This window comes from Accipiter gentilis, chromosome 19, assembly GCF_929443795.1.
Source record: "Accipiter gentilis chromosome 19, bAccGen1.1, whole genome shotgun sequence".
NCBI lineage: Eukaryota > Metazoa > Chordata > Aves > Accipitriformes > Accipitridae > Astur > Astur gentilis.
In genome coordinates, this window is record NC_064898.1 from 11,172,140 (window position 1) to 11,191,485 (window position 19,346).

A 19,346-nucleotide genomic window follows, 5' to 3' on the forward strand; every position below is an offset into this window, starting at 1 on the left:
AACCCCCACCAGAATGTACCGATATCCATTCTGCCTAGGTAATTCTGAAAAATCTACTTGCCAGTAATCTCCAGGCTCTGTACCAGATTTTATTCGACCCATTTGTACCTTTTTCCTGACCACTGGATTATTTTTCAAACATACTTCACATTTTGCAGTTATCATTTTTACCATTCCTAACATTTTAAGCGATACTACTTGTTTTTGTAAGGAGGATGCTAAGGCTTCTGCTCCCCAGTGACATTCCTGATGTTTCGTTTGAATTATTTCTCTCATCAGAACGGGTGGAAGTACCACCTGTCCTGTAGGTGTTACCCACCATCCGGCTTGATTTTTCTTAGCATTTAATAATTGGCCTAACTTGTCATCCTCTTCTGAATATCTTGGTTCCTCCCTGGGAAGAGTTACTGTTTTGGAGGGAATTAGTGCCATTTGCCATGCTCGTTCCTTGGCTACCTTTCTTGCTGCTCTATCGGCAAAATTATTTCCAGTAATTTCCTTTGTGTTTCCAATTTGGTGTGCTTTACAGTGCATGATTGCTACCTGATCTGGTTTTTGAACTGCCTGTAATAATTTTAAAATTTCACCTTGATGTTTAATATTTGATCCCTGAGAGGACAACAATCCTCTTTCTTTCCACAGTGCCCCATGGACATGTACCACCCCAAAGGCATACTTTGAGTCTGTCCAAATGTTCACTTTTTTGTTTTCGCTTAATTCCAAAGCTCGAATCAAAGCAATAAGTTCCGCCTTTTGAGCTGAAGTATTACTTGCCAATGCTTTTGCTTCTATAACCGTGGTATCTGTTGTTACCGCATATCCAGCGTATCGGATTCCTTGTTCCATGAAGCTGCTACCATCAGTATACAACTCCCAGTCCGGTTGCTCCAGTGGTACATCTTTCAAATCTTCACGACTGGAATAAACATATTCAATAGCAGCCAAGCAATCATGTTCCAATTGTCCTTCTTCCTGTATAGAACTTAAAAACACTGCCGGATTTACCAGGTTAGTCGTTTTCAAAATTACATCATCCTGTTGAGTTAGTATTACCTGGTATTTCATCATCCTGCTCGGAGATAACCAATATCCCCCCTTTTGTTCCAAAACAGTTTTCACCATATGTGGGACATAGACTATTATAGTTTTTCCCATCGTCAATTTCCGAGCTTCTTGTATAAGCATTACTGTTGCAGCCACCGCTCGAAGGCAATTTGGCCATCCTTTACTCACTGTGTCCAATTGTTTGGAGAAGTATCCAACCGGTCGCTTCCAGCTTCCCATCTTCTGAGTTAACACACCAAGTGCCAAGCGTTGTCTTTCATGGACGAACAACTGAAAATCCTTGGTTAAATCAGGAAGGCCTAAAGCAGGTGCAGACATTAAAGCACGTTTTAACTCCATAAAGGCCCTCTGCTGTTTTGGACCCCACACAAAGGAAGAGTTCTTTAGGGCTTCATACAACGGTTTAGCTATTAAACCGTAGTTCATAATCCAGAGACGACACCACCCGGCCATTCCCAGGACTGCTCTGAGTTCGTGGATGTTTTTCGGCTCAGGTATGCTACAAACAGTCTCTTTGCGATCTTTTCCCAATTGTCGCTGCCCTTTTGAGATCTCAAAGCCCAGATATATCACAGTCTGCCGTGCTATTTGAGCTTTCTTCCTGGATACCTTGTACCCATTTAGTCCCAGAAAGTTTAAGAGATCAATGGTTACCTGTATGCAGGTAAATCTTTCTTCCGTAGCAATCAGGATGTCATCCACATATTGCAAAAGTAGATGTTCAGGCCTTGGTTTGTCCTGTTTCCAAATTTCAAGCTCTTTTGCTAGTTGGTTCCCAAAAATTGTCGGGCTATTTTTAAATCCTTGGGGTAATCTTGTCCACGTTAACTGCATCTTTCGCCCTGTCTGTGGATTCTCCCATTCAAAAGCAAACAGCTTTCTGCTTTCTTTCTCCAAAGGTATACAAAAGAAAGCATCTTTCAAATCAAGCACTGTAAACCACTGATGAGTCTCCTTTAACGCTGTTAGCAACGTATAAGGATTTGCTACCACAGGATATATATCCTTGACTATCTGATTCACTGCTCTCAAATCTTGCACCAACCTATATCCACCTGAGGGTTTTTTGACTGGTAAAATAGGAGTATTATATTCCGATTCACATTCCTCCAAAATTTTGTACTCTATGAATTTATCAATCAATTTCTTCAGTTCCTGTCTAACTTCTGGTTTAATTGGATATTGTTTAATTTTTACTGTTCCTGCATCTTCCTTTAAATCTATTTTTACAGGTGCTGCCAATTTTGATTTACCAGGTATATCTGTTTCCCACACTGTAGGAATTACTGCGAATTCCACCTCTGGTGGAATTTCCTGTTCTTCCACTTTCTCTTGTATCATCAGGATTTCTCCGGTTTTTGACTCAGGTATTTTCAAAAAGAGTTCTCCTTCCTCAAACACAATTTGTGCATTTAACTTGGATAACAAATCCCTTCCTAATAAGGGTATCGGGCATTCTGGTACATACAAAAATTCATGTGTAATTATTTTATTTCCAAACTTCAAATCCAGGGGTTGCAAGAATGGTCTGTTTTCTTCTTTCCCTGTTGCTCCCACTATGTTCGCTGTTTTTGTTCCAATTTTTCCTTTACAAGTATTTAATACAGAAAATGTCGCTCCTGTATCCACTAAGAATTTAACTTCTTTTTCTCCCAGCTTAATTATAACCAGAGGCTCAGCTGGGTTCCCCTCCGGTCCCCTTCATTCATCCAAAACCATCATTCTAGCTACCTCCTTTTGAATATTTTGTCCCGAACACTGCTCATTTCTGGGACAATCTCTTTTCCAATGTCCTTCCTCCCTACACAAAGCACACTGATTGACTCCTAAGGGGGTGTTAAAATTTCGGTTACTAAAATTCCTAAATCCTTCCCGTCCACTGATACCTCGCCCTTTTCCTCTACCTCGTCCTCTGTCTGCTGTACCTGTCATTACTGCCAATAATCTATTTTCTCTGATTCTCCTTTCCTCCTTTTCCCTGTTATTATATACTTTCCATGCTACCTCCAGCATTTTATTCAAACTCCTTGAATCCTCTCCCTCCAGTTTCTGAAGTTTCTTTCTTATGTCTGGTGCCGATTGTCCCATGAAAATCAAAGCCAGCTGTATCTGGGCTGCCTCTGTATCTATCTTTAAATCAGTATATTTCCTGGCAGCTTCTTTCAGTCTCTCCAAAAACGCTGATGGAGACTCGTTTTTATCTTGTCTCACCTCATATATTTTAGACCAATTCAAAGATTTAGGCATAGCATGTTTAATTCCATATAAAATCCATTTCTGATACCGTCTCAACTTTTCTCTATGTTCCTCCTTATTTGGATCCCACTGCGGATCCCCAGACGGAAAATTCTGCTCTATTGTTCCACCTGTTATTCCACTTACTACAGCCACTTCTGCCTGTGCTTTGCCAGTCTTTAGTACCATCTGTTTTTCTGTATCATCCAACAAATTATCCAAGATCACCTGTAAATCACTCCAATCCGGATTTTGCGTTCTGATTATAGTATCCACCACTCTACCTACCCTCTCAGGATCTTCCCTATATACTCCAGCTGCCTGCTTCCAAGCCATCAAGTCCGTGACCGAAAAGGGCACTTTTACATACACCGGCCCGTCATTCCCAACCCCCTGACGCAAGGGAGCTATTGTCTGTGCCTGCTGTCGAGTCCTCCGAGAAATGGGGGTATGAATTACAACTTCAGATGGTCCTTCCCCCAGATCTTCTATTCCACTGCTTTCTGCTTCCATCCGTTCCCTATGCCCTTGATTCCAATTCCTTCCCCTCCTAAGAGGGGATATATCCAACTCCGGCCCTTCATCTTCTCTGGGGACAATTTTCTCCTTTACACACTCTTTTCCAGTGTCACACGCCAAACAACATTTCTTCCCTTTCCTATTGTCAGATGTTATAGCCATCACCAAATTGCCTCTACTAGTTAGCTTACATTCTTCCTGCCAATCCCGTCTCTGTCTTAAATAAAAGAATAAATCCACATATGGCATTTCATCCTGTTTCCCTTCCCTTTTACAAAACAACATTAATTGCAAGATAGTGTTATAATTCAGTGTTCCATTCATGGGCCACCTTTCCTGATCTTCTAATATATACGAAGGCCACCAATTATTACAATATTCAATCATTTGATTTTTCCGCAAATCATCCTGAAAATCTTTCCAGTGTGCTAATAAACATCCTAACGGAGAGTTTTTCGGTATCTTTGCATCAGTAGACAAATTTCCCATACTCCTACTTTTGAATATTCTGGCCAATGCCATTATGTTAATGCCCAATACTAGATAACTATTATATATCAAATATCAAATATCAATATTCAATTTTTAAATGTCCGATACCAAACCAATATCAAATGTCAGATATCAAATAAATATTGATGACAATTGTTGCCAGGTAATGGAGTCCACCTACTCGACTAGGGCACGGACAAAGCCGACTTCCCTAGGCAAGAGTCATAACCAATATCCCCTGGCAAGTTATATATCAAATACCATACAAGATATATAATTACTCAAACCCACACTTCATTCTTCCATACTCCACACTCAGTTCGTGCACGTCTTACACTTACAACACTCACACCCACACCTTTTCACAAAAATACACGTATATTCTTAAAGATTCCTTAAAAATTGGGACTCAAACCCAAAACTCCAAAATGCTTTTGAAGCTGGGACTCTAACCCAGAATCCTCAAAAGTTGTGGGACTCTAACCCACTCCAAATGCTTTTGAAGCTGGGACTCTAACCCAGAATCCTCAAAAGTTGTGGGACTCTAACCCACTCCCAAAATGCTTTTGAAGCTGGGACTCTAACCCAGAATCCTCAAAAGCTGTGGGACTCTAACCCACTCCCAAATTGTCCAACCCAGCAATAGCTTTCGCTTATGTCTTACGGGCAGACGCCTAGGCTTCCACTTCCTTCAGGATCCTTCAGTCCAACCCTGCGCAGCTTTCGCCGCGTCTGACAGGCAGACGATACGGTGGGACTCTAACCCACCGGTGGGACTCTAACCCACTTTAGTGGGACTCTAACCCACTATCCTTAATATAAAAAGAAAAGAAGTGTCTTACCAAAATCCAGGGGACGTCGCAAAGAGCCTTATGGATCGGGGATCGATGGGTATCCCCGAGAAATCCTCGGTGCCGGCTGGAACCGATCAGGTCCCCGACTCCTCCGGTCTCTCTCAGCGAGGTCCCATCTGGGTCGCCAGAAACTGTTGCCGAAAAACTCGGAATAAAGAACTTATCAACACTAATTTAGTGTAGATAAGCAGACACTTCTTTATTGACGGCCGGGTGCGCGGGTGAGTCCTCTCACGAACCACGCACACCGAACACCAAAATCATACACCTTATATTAAACTTATTCATTCATATTCATTAGATTTCCAAGAAATGTTATACATATTCATTAGATTTCTGGGAAGTTATTAGCATATGTTAATGTCCTTTACGCATGCGCATTGAAGGTCTCTGGTGGTCTTCTATAGCCCTCTGGTGGTCTTCCACAGTCTTCCTCACTTTGTCCGATAGTTGACCTCTTAGGTGATTCTGCGCAGTACAACTTTCGCCATCATATATTTGATTACATAAAATACATTCAATGTTAATTCCCAAATTTAACCTTTTCAATGATTGGTCCTCAATCACGTCACTTTATTAATATTCTTATACTAAGACACTCATTGGCTGATTTCACCTGGTTCCACTACCTGTAATGTTGACCAAAGTGGGGTTTCATGTAACAGAACTAAGGTCCATAACGATCTCTCTCTCAGTCTCTTAAAACAAAACACTACAAAGCTAACAAATCGGTCAAAGTTTCTATGGTTAACTAATTTTAAACAATACTTATTCTTTTATTATTGTGCACAGCACATCTTGTATGTTCCTAAATTTCTATGACTATACTGTTGTTATAATCTACTCAAAATCACCTTAAATCTCAAACTTGTTAACTAAGATATATATATTTTATTACTTGTTATCTAAATCCTAAATGTTCCTACTAAATGATTTTGGCCAATTCCTCCGGCCTTGGTACAGGGTTATACAGAGGATTTCACAGCAGCTGTTGGTTGTTGGTTAAATATATAAAATGCCATAAAAATATATAATTCTATATTCCTATTAAAATTAAATATGATTAATTCTAATAATAACAAATCAATAATAAATCAGTAACATTTCCCCCTAAATCAGTAACATTTAATTTGGGAATTAACATTGAATGTATTTTATGTAATCAAATATATGATGGCGAAAGTTGTACTGCGCAGAATCACCTAAGAGGTCAACTATCGGACAAAGTGAGGAAGACTGTGGAAGACCACCAGAGGGCTATAGAAGACCACCAGAGACCTTCAATGCGCATGCGTAAAGGACATTAACATATGCTAATAACTTCCCAGAAATCTAATGAATATGTATAACATTTCTTGGAAATCTAATGAATATGAATGAATAAGTTTAATATAAGGTGTATGATTTTGGTGTTCGGTGTGCGTGGTTCGTGAGAGGACTCACCCGCGCACCCGGCCGTCAATAAAGAAGTGTCTGCTTATCTACACTAAATTAGTGTTGATAAGTTCTTTATTCCGAGTTTTTCGGCAACAGTTTCAGTGAAGAAATTTTTCCTAATATCCAACCTAAATCTCCCTTGCCTCAACTTGAGGCCATTTCCTCTCGTCCTATCTCCAGCGACCTGACAGAAGAGACCAGCACCCACCTCACTACAACCTCCTTTCAGGTAGTTGTAGAGAGCGATAAGGTCTCCCCTCAGCCTCCTTTTCTCCACAGTAAACAACCCCAGTTCCCTCAGCCACTCCTCGTAAGACTTGTGCTCTAGACCCTTCACCAGCTTCGTTGCTCTTCTCTGAACATGCTCCAGCACCTCAATGTCTTTCTTGTAGTGAGGGGCCCAAACCTGAACACAGCATTGAGGTGCGGCCTCACCGGTGCGGAGTACAGGGGGACAATCACTGCCGTAGTCCTGTCATCCAAAGGAAAAACAAGTGATGATGTGTTGGGATTTAGGAAAAGAGAAGAGAAATCCTAGCTTGTAAAGGGAGCCTTTATAAAGTTCCTAGTTGGAAATAAAGTATTTTGAAGAATAAGCACTGGTATGTTTTATCTTGTTGATACAGATAATGCTTTTAGCTGGCTAGCTAAACTGTGTTCAGAGCAGATTGGTGGTGTTAACTTGAACTTATCTTAGAAATAATAAGTGTAAGATTCCTGTGATGAAGTATATTATGTGGATGACTACCACGTTTCTTTATTAGGTGACTATAGTCATGTTAGGTATGTTAGGGAGAGAGATTGTATCTGAAGAGATCTCTTATTTGACCTTGGGCAAGTTTTTATGCTTTCCATGCCTCAGTTTCCCATCTGTATAATGGAGATAACAGGGTTTTTTTAATCCTTTAAACCATATGTCAGTGCTGTTCAGATTTTAACCTTCTAAAAGCAAAGATGTTTTCATACCATTTGTACATTCAGCATTTTGAGCAATGACAGCCAAATCTTGTTTGGGACTGCTTTTGTCCCCATAATTTGATTTCAAGTAAGATTAGAGTGTGCATTTTTACTTTATTGCAACTAGTCAGAATAAAGCAGAAGACTTCTAGGTAGTTTCAAATTAAAACTTTGGCAACAGGAAAATAAGGATGAAAACTTTTTTTGTTAGTCTGTAATTCCTACTGTAAGGAGTTTATTTTGGGACATAAAGACATCATGACGTGTCTCCTGCTTATCTTTTGGGCAGATATTCCAAGCAGGTCTGTGCTACTGAGCACAGAAGCACATTATTACGAAGCAATACAGAAATGCCCGGTTTACATTTTTCAACCCCACTGTGTACTTCTGATGTATTACATGATGTTTCTCACATCCCAAATGCACAAACTAGATAAAAATTGTACAGCCTTCACCTCACCTCCTCCAAACACTCTTTTCAAACACTGTACACAATTAATGGACTATGAACTTGGACATGAACTATTTTTCACTCTTACTTCAATCAAAAAAAAGAAAGGGAGTTTTGTAAAGGGAGTTACCTGTTTGTTTCCTTTGGAACCTCTTTGCATCTTGCTGAGGTACTCTGTAATCTGTCATAACTTTGACAGTAAAACTAATGAAAAGTAACCTAAATTCATAAATACCTATAAAAAAATCTGTTGTGCAAAATTTGCAAAAGCAGAAGTAGGTGTTCATACCCAATCTTTAAGGACATGGAAGAAATGTTGTCTTTGAAAGCCTATTCATGTATTAGACAATATCTAAATTGCATGTACTGCAGCACCATGCTACATATACTGCATGAATAACACTTGCAACACCTTGGGCTCATGGCCCAAAGTTACAAATGCACTTGTATCAGATAGTTGTTTCAGCAAGGAGGCCTGGAGAAATAATTGCACCTATTTGACTTTCTATTGCTTAAGATACAGAAATCACTCTCTTTTTTTTATTCAAGTAATTAATTTATACAACATAATTCTTTTTAATCTGTTATAAAAATTTGGCCCCTAAAATCTTACTACAATTACTCGTTTTCCTTAAAAAATGCACAGCATACGTCAATGGTTGCTAAGTCAGCTCCGCATGTGGATTCAAATGTGTTGCAAGGATTTTTCCTTTTATGCATTCTTAATTTATAGGTTAATAATAATGCTTGTCCTCTTGATTTTACTTCTGAAAGTGGTATGAGGACTTTGCTTCTCTGACATTTCTAAATGAATATCTTTCTGGGCATCTTCCATTTGGAGAATGATATGGCACAGTGGCAAGGATTTCCAAATCCACTGGTGATAAGATGTGTGGAATCCCAGCCCAGAGCCCTATCCTGTCAGGGAAATAGATCATGCTTCTGGATTCAGCCTCCGCAAGACACTGAGGAGGAGTTGCATTCCATGGTTGGTGTAGGGGTTTAGAGAGCTCTTGCTCTCGGTGACATTTGCTTGTCATCACTGAAGAAGATATGTGCTGTAGGCTCCTTTGTATAGAGCAAATCGCTTCATACCTAAATATACCTTGCAGGGCTGTTCCTTCATTCAGTGCAAAGAGCATAATTCTATAAAAGTAATCTGTCAAAGCTGAAGATCTGTGTTTCCTTTATGAAACTAAGAAAATATCAGCTCTTACCCATATTCTGTAGTTAAAGAGCAATAAATTTGGGATCATTCTGGTAACTATTAAATAATAACAGCACATCACTGCTGAGAAATAGTACAAAGGCAGGAAATACACTGAAAAGGAGATGCCAGAACAGATCTTAGCCTACCGTGAGATTATAACAGGTGATGTAATTGGAAAAGATGGACAAAGGTTTGACACAGTGACTGCTTGGCAGGTGTCTGAAAACTGTAAATGCTTATATATTGAAAGTACATAAATTACTATCACTTTCCTTTTCCTTTGAGCTAAGATCTGCAGATAGTCATTAGGATGCAACTAATTTAGGATACACAGCCTGATTTATAATTAAAATTGTTGGTTTACAAATGGTGTAAAAGGAAACGTTACATGGCCCAGAGGACTGGTGATACTAATGGATTTTAGTAATACTTGGAACTCTGTCCAGGGGGAGTCTAAGCTATACACACAGGATTCCTATTATTTAGCAGATGTTACAGCTCACTAGTAATACAAAAGTAATCTAAACAAAAATCACATAATTCATGTGATTTTAAAACTGAGATGAATACATCTAAATTAGAAAAGGACAAATGTTTATACCAAATGGCCTTAGACGTCCCACTCTTCTCAAATCAGAGCTATTTATTGTTAGAAAGCAGATGAACTACCAGTAGATAGTCAGCAGTTTGAGGTTATGATGTACAGTAACATCTTGCAGAAGTCTATTAATAAAATAGAAGACATTCTGGCCATGATTCATTGACTAAATGTAGGTGTTTGCCATTATTTTAGGTGCTGTGGGGTATCTTGTGTGACCTCTGTCAAACCTTCAAAAATGCGTAGGTCTCCCTTAAGTTCCATATCCTGGTAGATGTAACTATCTGTTATTTCTTTTGTAGATGACTTGGATGCCTTATGAAGACTCAAGTAGAATTAGATTTCTATATTCAAGCAGCTGAATTGAGCCCTTTATGTATGTGAGGAATTACGAGAGATGATTTTTCATTTATATGGGAGAAGTTTTTAGATTTCATTACAATTTTATTCTGTCCAAGAAGTGAAGTTCTGCTCCCTATGTCAATTCAAAGTTATATATGCTTATTTTAATGCAAAAGCAAATTTAAAAACTGTTCCTATTGCTGTTTGATCTCTAGAGTTAACATGAAACAAACTGGATCTGCCTTATTTTTAGGAATCACTAATCGAGTGATTGCAGTTTTCATTTAATAAACCCTGTGCAAATCTAAGAAGTGAGGTTTCCAAGCTGTGAAGCTGTGATGTGGGAAATAAAATGATGATAGCCTTGCTTCAGACAGCTTGGCTTTCCCTGAAGAATTGGCTGCTACTGGAAGTGCTATATGGGGAAAAAAAAAAAAGAACGTTGCCTGTTTTTAAGATCTCATCTGAGCTTCCTGTGTCAGCAGTTTGGAGCAGAATCTTTCACATGTATGCTGAGCACAGGTGATCAGGTCCTCACCAAGAGGTGGTAATTACAACAATATTTCTAAGCATTTTTTGTGATAGACCCCACTTAAACAAAGAAAGAACACACCTCATTAAAATTGGATAAAATAAGTGAAGAAGTGTGAGGAATTCTTTTTAACAACAATTGTCATTTTTATTTTATGAAATCTTGAAAGATATGCAGGCCCTGTATGGCACTGTAAGAGAAGTGTAGTACAAATTTTACAGTTGTGTCAAAACCATATATAAAGGCATAAAATGATGTTATTGTATTTATATAAAAACCACTAAAAAGGGTAATATAAAAATACTATCTGGATTCCCAGGATGATAAAAGTTCATCATCATAATGAAGTAAGATCAAAGTCCTTTATACAGTAACCTTTATACAGTAATTAGATGCTGGTACTAGGCTCACTTACAAGCCAAATGATTCATCTAATGTACCTTCAGCATTAGCCTGTACACATCAAAACCTTTTTTATTGAAGGAATAAATGATGCTTTCCATACCATCTTAAATTATGCTTTGGAATTCTGAACTGCCACCTGGCTTTCTGTCCAAAAGGCTTTTTAAGGAAAAGATCTTATGCCAAAAATCTGATAATCCAAAAACATTTAAGAGATATTTGCTATAATTTAAAGTGGCAAATCCTGCTTACATTCACAATTCATATTTAATTGTGCCATTCCCTTAATGTTTGACGTTTACAAGTTCTTAATGGGTCTCCCAGAAACAAAAAGGTATTTTTCTATGCCAAAGGAATCAGATGCTGGCCACTCTGCAACCATTGTAACCATGATTTACTTTAAGGAAGAACTGGTTGGCTTGTAACTGCTCTGGAAGTTAATGGATTACTTTGACATTTTTATCACATCATTCATCTTCTATTTGTTTCTGAAGAGCCTATGATTTGTGATTTTCTTTAGGGGAACAGATTCCTATCTAATTTCTCCAATTAGTAATATACAAAATACTTAGAAATACTGTATTAGTTCCTTGATGTTTTGTAGTGGATTTGCAGTTTACAGGAATTGCTGAAAAGAAAATGAAGAAATACCTTTTACTAGTGTGTTATTACAGGATGAAGTCATCTATTTCTGCTCCAGTTCAGTGAAATACTTAATTTGTACTTCGAGCCTATGCTTAAAGACTTTGGTAATTTTGGATCTGGCTCACAAGTATAGGATGTCTTCTCTAAGTGTCTTTGAGACACATTTTCGAAGGATAATAATAGATCTTACATAGTACTGTTGTTATAGATCCCAAAGCGCTTTCTAATGGAGGCCCATAGCAATATTTTCATTCTGCGGTTGCTTTGCCTCAATTCCCTTCTATGATGTGTATATTTAATTCCTCTCCAGTATAGGCTACAATAAAAATAACATTGTAAGAAAAAGAAACAAGAAGAAACTACTGAGGGAAAAAAACTGTATTGGAGTTAAGAAATGTGATTTGTCTTCTCAAAGAAGTGGATTAAGTGATAGGAACACAGTAGATCACTTTCCAGGAGGAAAGCAAATTGAGACTGATGAATTTTTAGAATTTCATTCAGTGTACTAGTAGAAAGTTGGTAAATACCAGAATCTCTAAATAACAGATGACTTGGGCAACAGCAGAGAGTGTTGGGATAAATTTTGGTTTATTTTGTATCATTACCATTTAGTGAAGTGTCTTGGTGAAACTAAGGAAGACTTTTTCCTACTTACTGATTGCAAGCTAGTGCCTATTAGGAAGCCCTATCTATGGTTGTCAGTCATGCATAAGGTGATATGGGAGTGCAGTGGCCTCTGCATTTGGAAGTGATGGGCACGCATACAGATCTCAAATATTATTTTTTTCTTCTGAGCAGCTGAATGAACATTTTGATAAAAGGTCCATAGTGAAAAAGCAAGAATGGAAATGCCAGCTTTTCAGAAAGGAATAGCAAATAATTGTTTATGATAAACAGAAGTTGACTCACATTTTCAGTGCCATCTTCAATTTGAATTATTCAGCTACAAAATCAAAATGAAAACAAAATGAAGATGCAGAGAAAGAGTTTAATGTGAGATGAGTTTGAAAAGATTAGACTGTTTATGCAGATGTATAACCTGAAGGTTACAAAGAAGATTATTTTGAAGATTTTATTTGTCTTTTCTCAAAATAAAAAACAAAGGAAATACTGAATACTTTGGAATTGGAAATCATACTGAATGTAATTTTTAAGGATAATAATTAGCCGTGGAAGCCTCCAAATGTAGTAAAATATGCAGTATAGAGACAAAGAGTTCTGGGAACTTTTTTAACAAGCAGGGTTTTCTATATGTAATAAAACTATCTCCCAATCTGGTACTTCCATCCATTTCAGTGAATAAGCCAAACATTTACTGTAGCAGTTAGGGAGGAGCTTCCTCAAAACTGTATTTTTTTCACAATTTTCCATTAGATTTTACAGTTTTTCTATAGCATCTGATACTAATAACTCCTGAGACAAGATTTCAGAGCAGCTGAATAGCGATCTGATGCAGTCTGATATTTTCTCTCCTTGTGATGATGATGGTCATTTCTACTGTCTCTTGAAAGCTAAACAGATACAGGTATAGAGAAGGGGGTAGGGAGAAACTCCACAGAATATATATCATTTATACAGGTAGTAAATGAAAAGGTTATGATGAAATTTATACAGAGTTAATGTTAGGTAAGTGTTTGCTTCTGTTCATCATTTGTTTCAATAGCAGAGGCAGGAATAAGTCAGTAAAAATACAGGTTAAGTATTTTGTGCAGCTTCATACATCACTAAAGCCAAGAGCTTTGTAGAAATACGGAAAAAAATAGTTTGTGTGTGTTTGTATAATAGGAGTTTAAATAAAGACTTTTGATTTAAAGAAAAAACATCGTGCTTTAAGCAAAAACGGACCTTTTATTGGTGAGGCTTAGGAAGAAACTTCCCTGATATGTACATTATACTTGTTTGTTTTAGAAAATTGTCTGACTTTTTGTTTAATTTTCTCAGTATCTCATAGTCTCTTATTATTGTAGAGAAAATTCCTGACTAAGACAGACAAGCAGTTTGGTTGAGCTTGGGCATATCCATTTTGCTCTTCTGAGCTAATCTAATTTTTTGCTGGTAGTGTGTGTAACTCAATTCAAAGCTAAAATGTTTTTAAAAGTAGTGGCATGTCCCCGAGCTAGGTTGTTGACCTGAATTTCATAGTATAATTCGTATTGCTTGGAGTCAGTATGTTGCATCCAGATTGAACAGCCAGTCCTCCAGGGTGAATGACAAGACCAGTCTAAGACAATCAGCAAAACCTTAGGCCGAATATTAAGTTACAACTCCTGTTAATGATAATGAGACAAGGCTTAGACATATAGCAGTGAAGTACACGAGTGATCAATTCTGCATACCGTATTTTCAGTTAGTGGTGCCAGGGCAACTGATTGTTACTGTAATTTTATAATACACTTTAAAGACAGCTCACCTATGCTTTTGTTTCGGGCAGCTTTGTGGGATGTTACATAGTTCTGTAACAGTATTTGGTCATTTGTATGAATAGTCCAGGGGTTTCTGATGCTGTCCTGTTCTCCTGCCTTCAGGGCCTCTACAATCTTACAGTCTTGGGTGCCCCTGCTGGAGTGCTCACTTTTACAGACAGACTTCTAAAGCTACCACAGTTCGCTCTACAGAACAATAAGATTTAAAAGTATGCATATATGTTTGTGTACAGATATGAATATGATCATTTCTTAGCTCCTTGCTATTAATCCAATTATGACAATGTTATTGGTAAAGGTTAGAATTTAATTCTTTTTGGGTTATAGTCAGTATTTTTATGGAAGATATTACAATACTATGTTATGCAGATGTAGTGGTAATGAGTCAGGAATTGGCACACTGTCCTCCGAGTCAGCATATTAGGGGGCATTGTGTACCAGAGGTACTTTCTTTTGGCTTGGGTGCAGATCTGACCATCTGTGGTCATAAAAGATCCTGGGAATATTTTTTTAATAACCTAGTTTAGTGACCAAATTTGATTATGAGTAATGGCATTTGAATGAACTTTCCCAAATTATTACTATTACTTCTTTTATAAAATATGCTTTGTCATGTTGTCATGTTGTCCTGTTTATGTATGTAATTTTATGTATTTTATCCTGCTATTAATCATATTGAAGGTCCAAACAAAACTATTGTTGCAGATAGTTTGGAAAGCTGTGGAATGCTCAGACTTGTCAATATTGATTGTTATAACTATGCCTGTGCGTGTAGGCAGTTCAGACACTGCCTTGAGATGATCAAAGGTTATTGTCCACAAACAACAGATGCATGACTTCTTCTGTCCCCTGTTATACCTCTTGGGCATGGAAGTCACTAATCACAGTGTTGTTCCAAATTTAAAAGCCTACAGGCAATCTAAACAAACAATGAGAAGTTTAGTAATCTACTGGGATCTTATCAATGTTATAAAGCATGCTGAATACACATTAAAATAAAGGGCCTGTTGGGCCCTTAGGAAATAAATAACTGACCTTCATTTCTGTTAGAATGCAAGATAGATTTTAAGGTATTGGGCTAGTTGACTGAAATGTGATTGATTTGATTTGATTTCAATACATTGAAGGAACTATGTTGTTAATTCCTATATTAATTTCCTTTGAAAACTCTTGCTGGATATTTGTAATTCACATCATAGAGCTGATTCATACTTCTTTTTCTTCTATTACAACTTAGAAAAATACAAACATATCTGATTAATTTTGTAACTCGACTAAGTGATACAGGGATTATATACAGATGAAACTTAACAGAGTATGTCTTCCCTAAAATAAGACAGAGAAAAATGTTTAATAACCATCTCAAAATTACTTTTTTTTAGGTTATCCTTAAAACGGTAAATAACAAACCGGAATAGGATTTGATACACATTTGTATCCAAGGGCTTCCATCACTGTTATTTTTTCATCTCTTCAGCAATACCAGCCTTATCACCTCTGTAAATCAAAACTTTTTGAATTTCTGTGATGGAGACTTGAATTGACATTGTGAGATGTCACAGAGCTCTCCCATCTACTAGCAGTTTAGATTGCTCTAAGAGGCAGGGTTTTTTTTACAGATGGGTAAGAGTAGAAGCCTAAACTGGAAAGGCTTTGCTCTCCTTTGCAGGCAACAAAAAAGACATAATTATTCCTTTGTATCTTCTGGCAGTGCCCAATAGCTATAATGAGAAAGTATTTTCTCTGGAAAAAAACCCCAAACCCACAACTCCCTTCTCCCAGCTACTAAACTGTCATGTGAGTGCAGGGCTTTACATTGCTTGTTGAAAGCCAAAGGCCTGACTTGAGTCCCAGTAGCTTATTCTTCAAGCTTGTAAGAGCTCATAGAGGCAGTGAACAGAGGGGCTATAAAAGCAGAAACCTCATTAGTGCTGAGGTCAGCAATGGAGGGGATGTACCTGTGGCTGGGTGCATTCACACAGCACACTGCATGTGACATGCAAAACTCAGGGAAATTATAATGTATCCTGGCTTCCAGAAGGAAAAAGGAGACAGGCAAGTGTAAATCCCACAAGTAGCTGGCTGTGACAGCAAACTGAAAGCATGAGGACTTAAGGTGACAGGCAAAAATGGCTTCTAGGGTTATTCCCAACCACCAGAGAAGACAGAAGTCCTATGGCTAGGTATCCAGTGAAAAAGCCACTCTCACAGACTCGGAAAAATACTGGGCAAGTAGAGAACAAAGTGGAAATGTGACACAGTAGCATACTATGTTGTTGATATTAATGTCTCATTGTCCTATAGGTTTGAAGTTTGAGGAAATGCAAGAAAAGTTTGGGGAGGAATTCTTCAATATCTGCTTTGATGAGAATGAAAGAGTTCTTCGAGCTGTAGGTGGGACCCTTCAAGACTTCTTCAATGGCTTTGATGCTTTGCTGGAGCACATTAGAACTTCATTTGGAAGACAGGCTACGCTGGAATCCCCTTCTTTCCTATGCAAAGAGCTCCCTGAAGGCAATCTCATGCTTCATTACTTTCACCCACATCAGATTGTGGGATTTGCGATGATGGGAATGATAAAGGCAGCAGCAAAGAAGATTTACCGCTTAGAAGTGGAAGTAGAACAGGTCACTAATGATAACTTGTGTTCAGAGGGGACGAACCCAGGTAACTGCAGTTGTCTGACTTTCCTTATCAAAGAACATGAAAATGCAAATATCACAAAAGCACTTCCACATGGAACTTCTCAGTCCCCCTTAGACCTGAGGATTAGCATCAGCACCTTCTGCAGAGCTTTCCCCTTTCATCTGATGTTTGATCCAAACATGCTGGTTCTCCAGCTTGGAGAAGGTCTTAGAAAGCAGCTCAGATGTGACACTCATAAAACTCTGAAATTCCAAGACTGCTTCGACATAGTTTCTCCTAAAATCAGTGCCACATTTGAACGGGTTCTCCTGAGGTTATCTACTCCCTTTGTCATTCGCACCAAACTTGAGGATTCTGGCTCTGAAAATAAAGATAAGGTAAGAACATTAATTTGGAAGGGGATGTGTGTATATGTGTGTGATGGGAGAGGATTATTTATTCAGGGAGAAGCAGCTCAAGTCCTGTGTACTCTGGAAAGCTCACTTATGCCTTGTAAACAGGGGCTAAGTGGTATTCCCCAGCCAAATGAATATTTTCCTAAATTATTTATAAGCTTTGCCTGTGATGTTGTAGAAAATCGTGACGCTGCCGTTCAGAAAATTCTGTGCTGTGGAGTTGAATAGTGCAGCTTAAATCAAAAGGGTGAGAAATTTTACAAAATGCCCATATCTAATCCTTAATTTCATTCCAGCTATATTATGACAGTAATAATAGTTATTAAGCCATTTACTAGGGAATAGCTTTCAGTATGTTTTCTGAAAGACTCTCACTGCAGGGTTCACACTTCCACTTTATTATATCCTACTTCCCTATTTGGAAATGCTGCTTTCCTCTGTGTTTCTTCTTATCTTTCACCCTGCACTCAAGGAAACCAGAGCTATAAGTGGTACCAGGTATCACTTATGCCAGTTTTAATGCTTTCCAGTCATTTAAATAAGCACTTGTCCTCCTACACTGCCTCTTCTCTCAGTGTTTTAGAAGAGAGCTACCTTAACTAGTAGCCCTATGTTGAGTTCACTGCATCCAAGGTAAGTTAGGTGAGAACATGTTTTCTGGAGTGGACCTCTCCAAAGGTTGAATGGAGTTTGTCTCATTGCATATTGTTGAATTATGGGAAAGCTTTTTGGTGTGATGTTGGATTCCAGCTTTATGCACCAAAGCACTTGTACTTAATGCTTACATTGAAAGCTTGTGTGTGGGTGCCTTGGAAATACTGCTGCCCTTAGTAAAGGAATTATTGATTTTCAGGGGTTTTAAGAGATAGCACCCAAGAACAGTCAATCTCAATCACACTGGATACTTAGACACCTAAGTTCTGCCTATGGGTGCCACATTTGCAGTTTAGGTGGTTTGGATATGGCTTGAGAAACTCCACCTGTGTTTTGCTACCCACAGTGGGCCAGTTTCAGAAAGACTCCTGTGGTAACTGCATATTGAGTTCTCAGTTCTTTTCAAAATATAGCCACTTCTGACAGCAGCAATGTTTCCAGCTCCCCTTTGGCACTGCTCTTTGGCACCAATAAACAAGTTTCTGCTGCGTTTTCCCCTGGAAACAACATGTTCCCCCAAGAGAGGCAAACTTGTGTTCATTTTGTATGAATTGATGTAATTCAACCTATTTAAAACCAAAAAGGAGTTTATTTTTCAGAATCTGTCCTCAAAGTCATCCTAGCTTTTAGTTATGAAAAGGCAATGTATGAAAAGTTTGGAGGTTTTGGCTCTGAGCTACCTTTCAGCACAATTGTTTCTCTTTTGAAAGAGGCTTGTGCTGTGCTCCTTCCTCCCTCAGAGCCTGCCCATCCCTGTCAGGCACCTTCCCCTGCCCTGGGACAGAATCATAGCCGTTCAACTGTCTTCTGCTCTTCATGAATCTGCTGTAAATCACTCTGAAGAGGAAGAAGGTTTTGGGGGGGGGGGGGAGGAGCTTTTAAAACTTTTAAAACTTTTTTCCCTATCTAATTACAAGTTAAACAAAACATTCTTTTACCTGGGCAGGTTTCATACACTTGTGGCTTGCTCACAGGAGAGGTGGCAGGGAGTGGACCTTGCTGGAGGCAGGTTTTAGCAGCCAGTTTGGGAAGCAACTCTGATTTCAAAAGCTTGTTCTGTACCATCAAGCTATGCAGGTCTGAGTACATCCTTGTGTCACTGCTGTAGTTTGTACCATGTGTCATTACAGGTGGGTAATGAGTCAATGGTGGGCCCAGCTACCACTCGGGAGACCGACCCTCTCTGGGTTAAGGTCATGTGTAGAGTCAGATCCTGGACAGCAAGTGTCAGAACTAGTGCCATAGTAGCAATTCAGATTTTCTTGAGAAGCACGTAAAAGGGAATGGCAGTAAAGGAAATCCCTTGTCTGTCAGGAGTTAGGAGAAAGATTGTGTCTTGGACAGTAAGGTGTAAATGAGAGAGAAAAGGGTGATGGTAAGGTGCAGGGGACCTGACGTAAATGTTGTGCTGCAGGCATGGGGATTAATTTGAGTACATCAATTTAGCTGAAGAGGTATTTTCTTCTGACTCACTTGTTTTATAAGCACT

The 19,346-nt window shown here is 38.5% G+C and overlaps 1 protein-coding gene across 1 annotated transcript in view; it reads left to right on the plus strand.

The window, feature by feature from the left end:
- Positions 1-19,346, plus strand: part of GUCY1A2 (guanylate cyclase 1 soluble subunit alpha 2) — a 167,455-nt gene that overhangs the window by 28,479 nt on the left and 119,630 nt on the right. Inside the window, exon 4 of the mRNA XM_049823385.1 lies at positions 16,467-17,185. Coding sequence (XP_049679342.1) covers positions 16,467-17,185 — 719 coding nt within the window. The remainder of the gene's footprint in view (positions 1-16,466; positions 17,186-19,346) is intronic.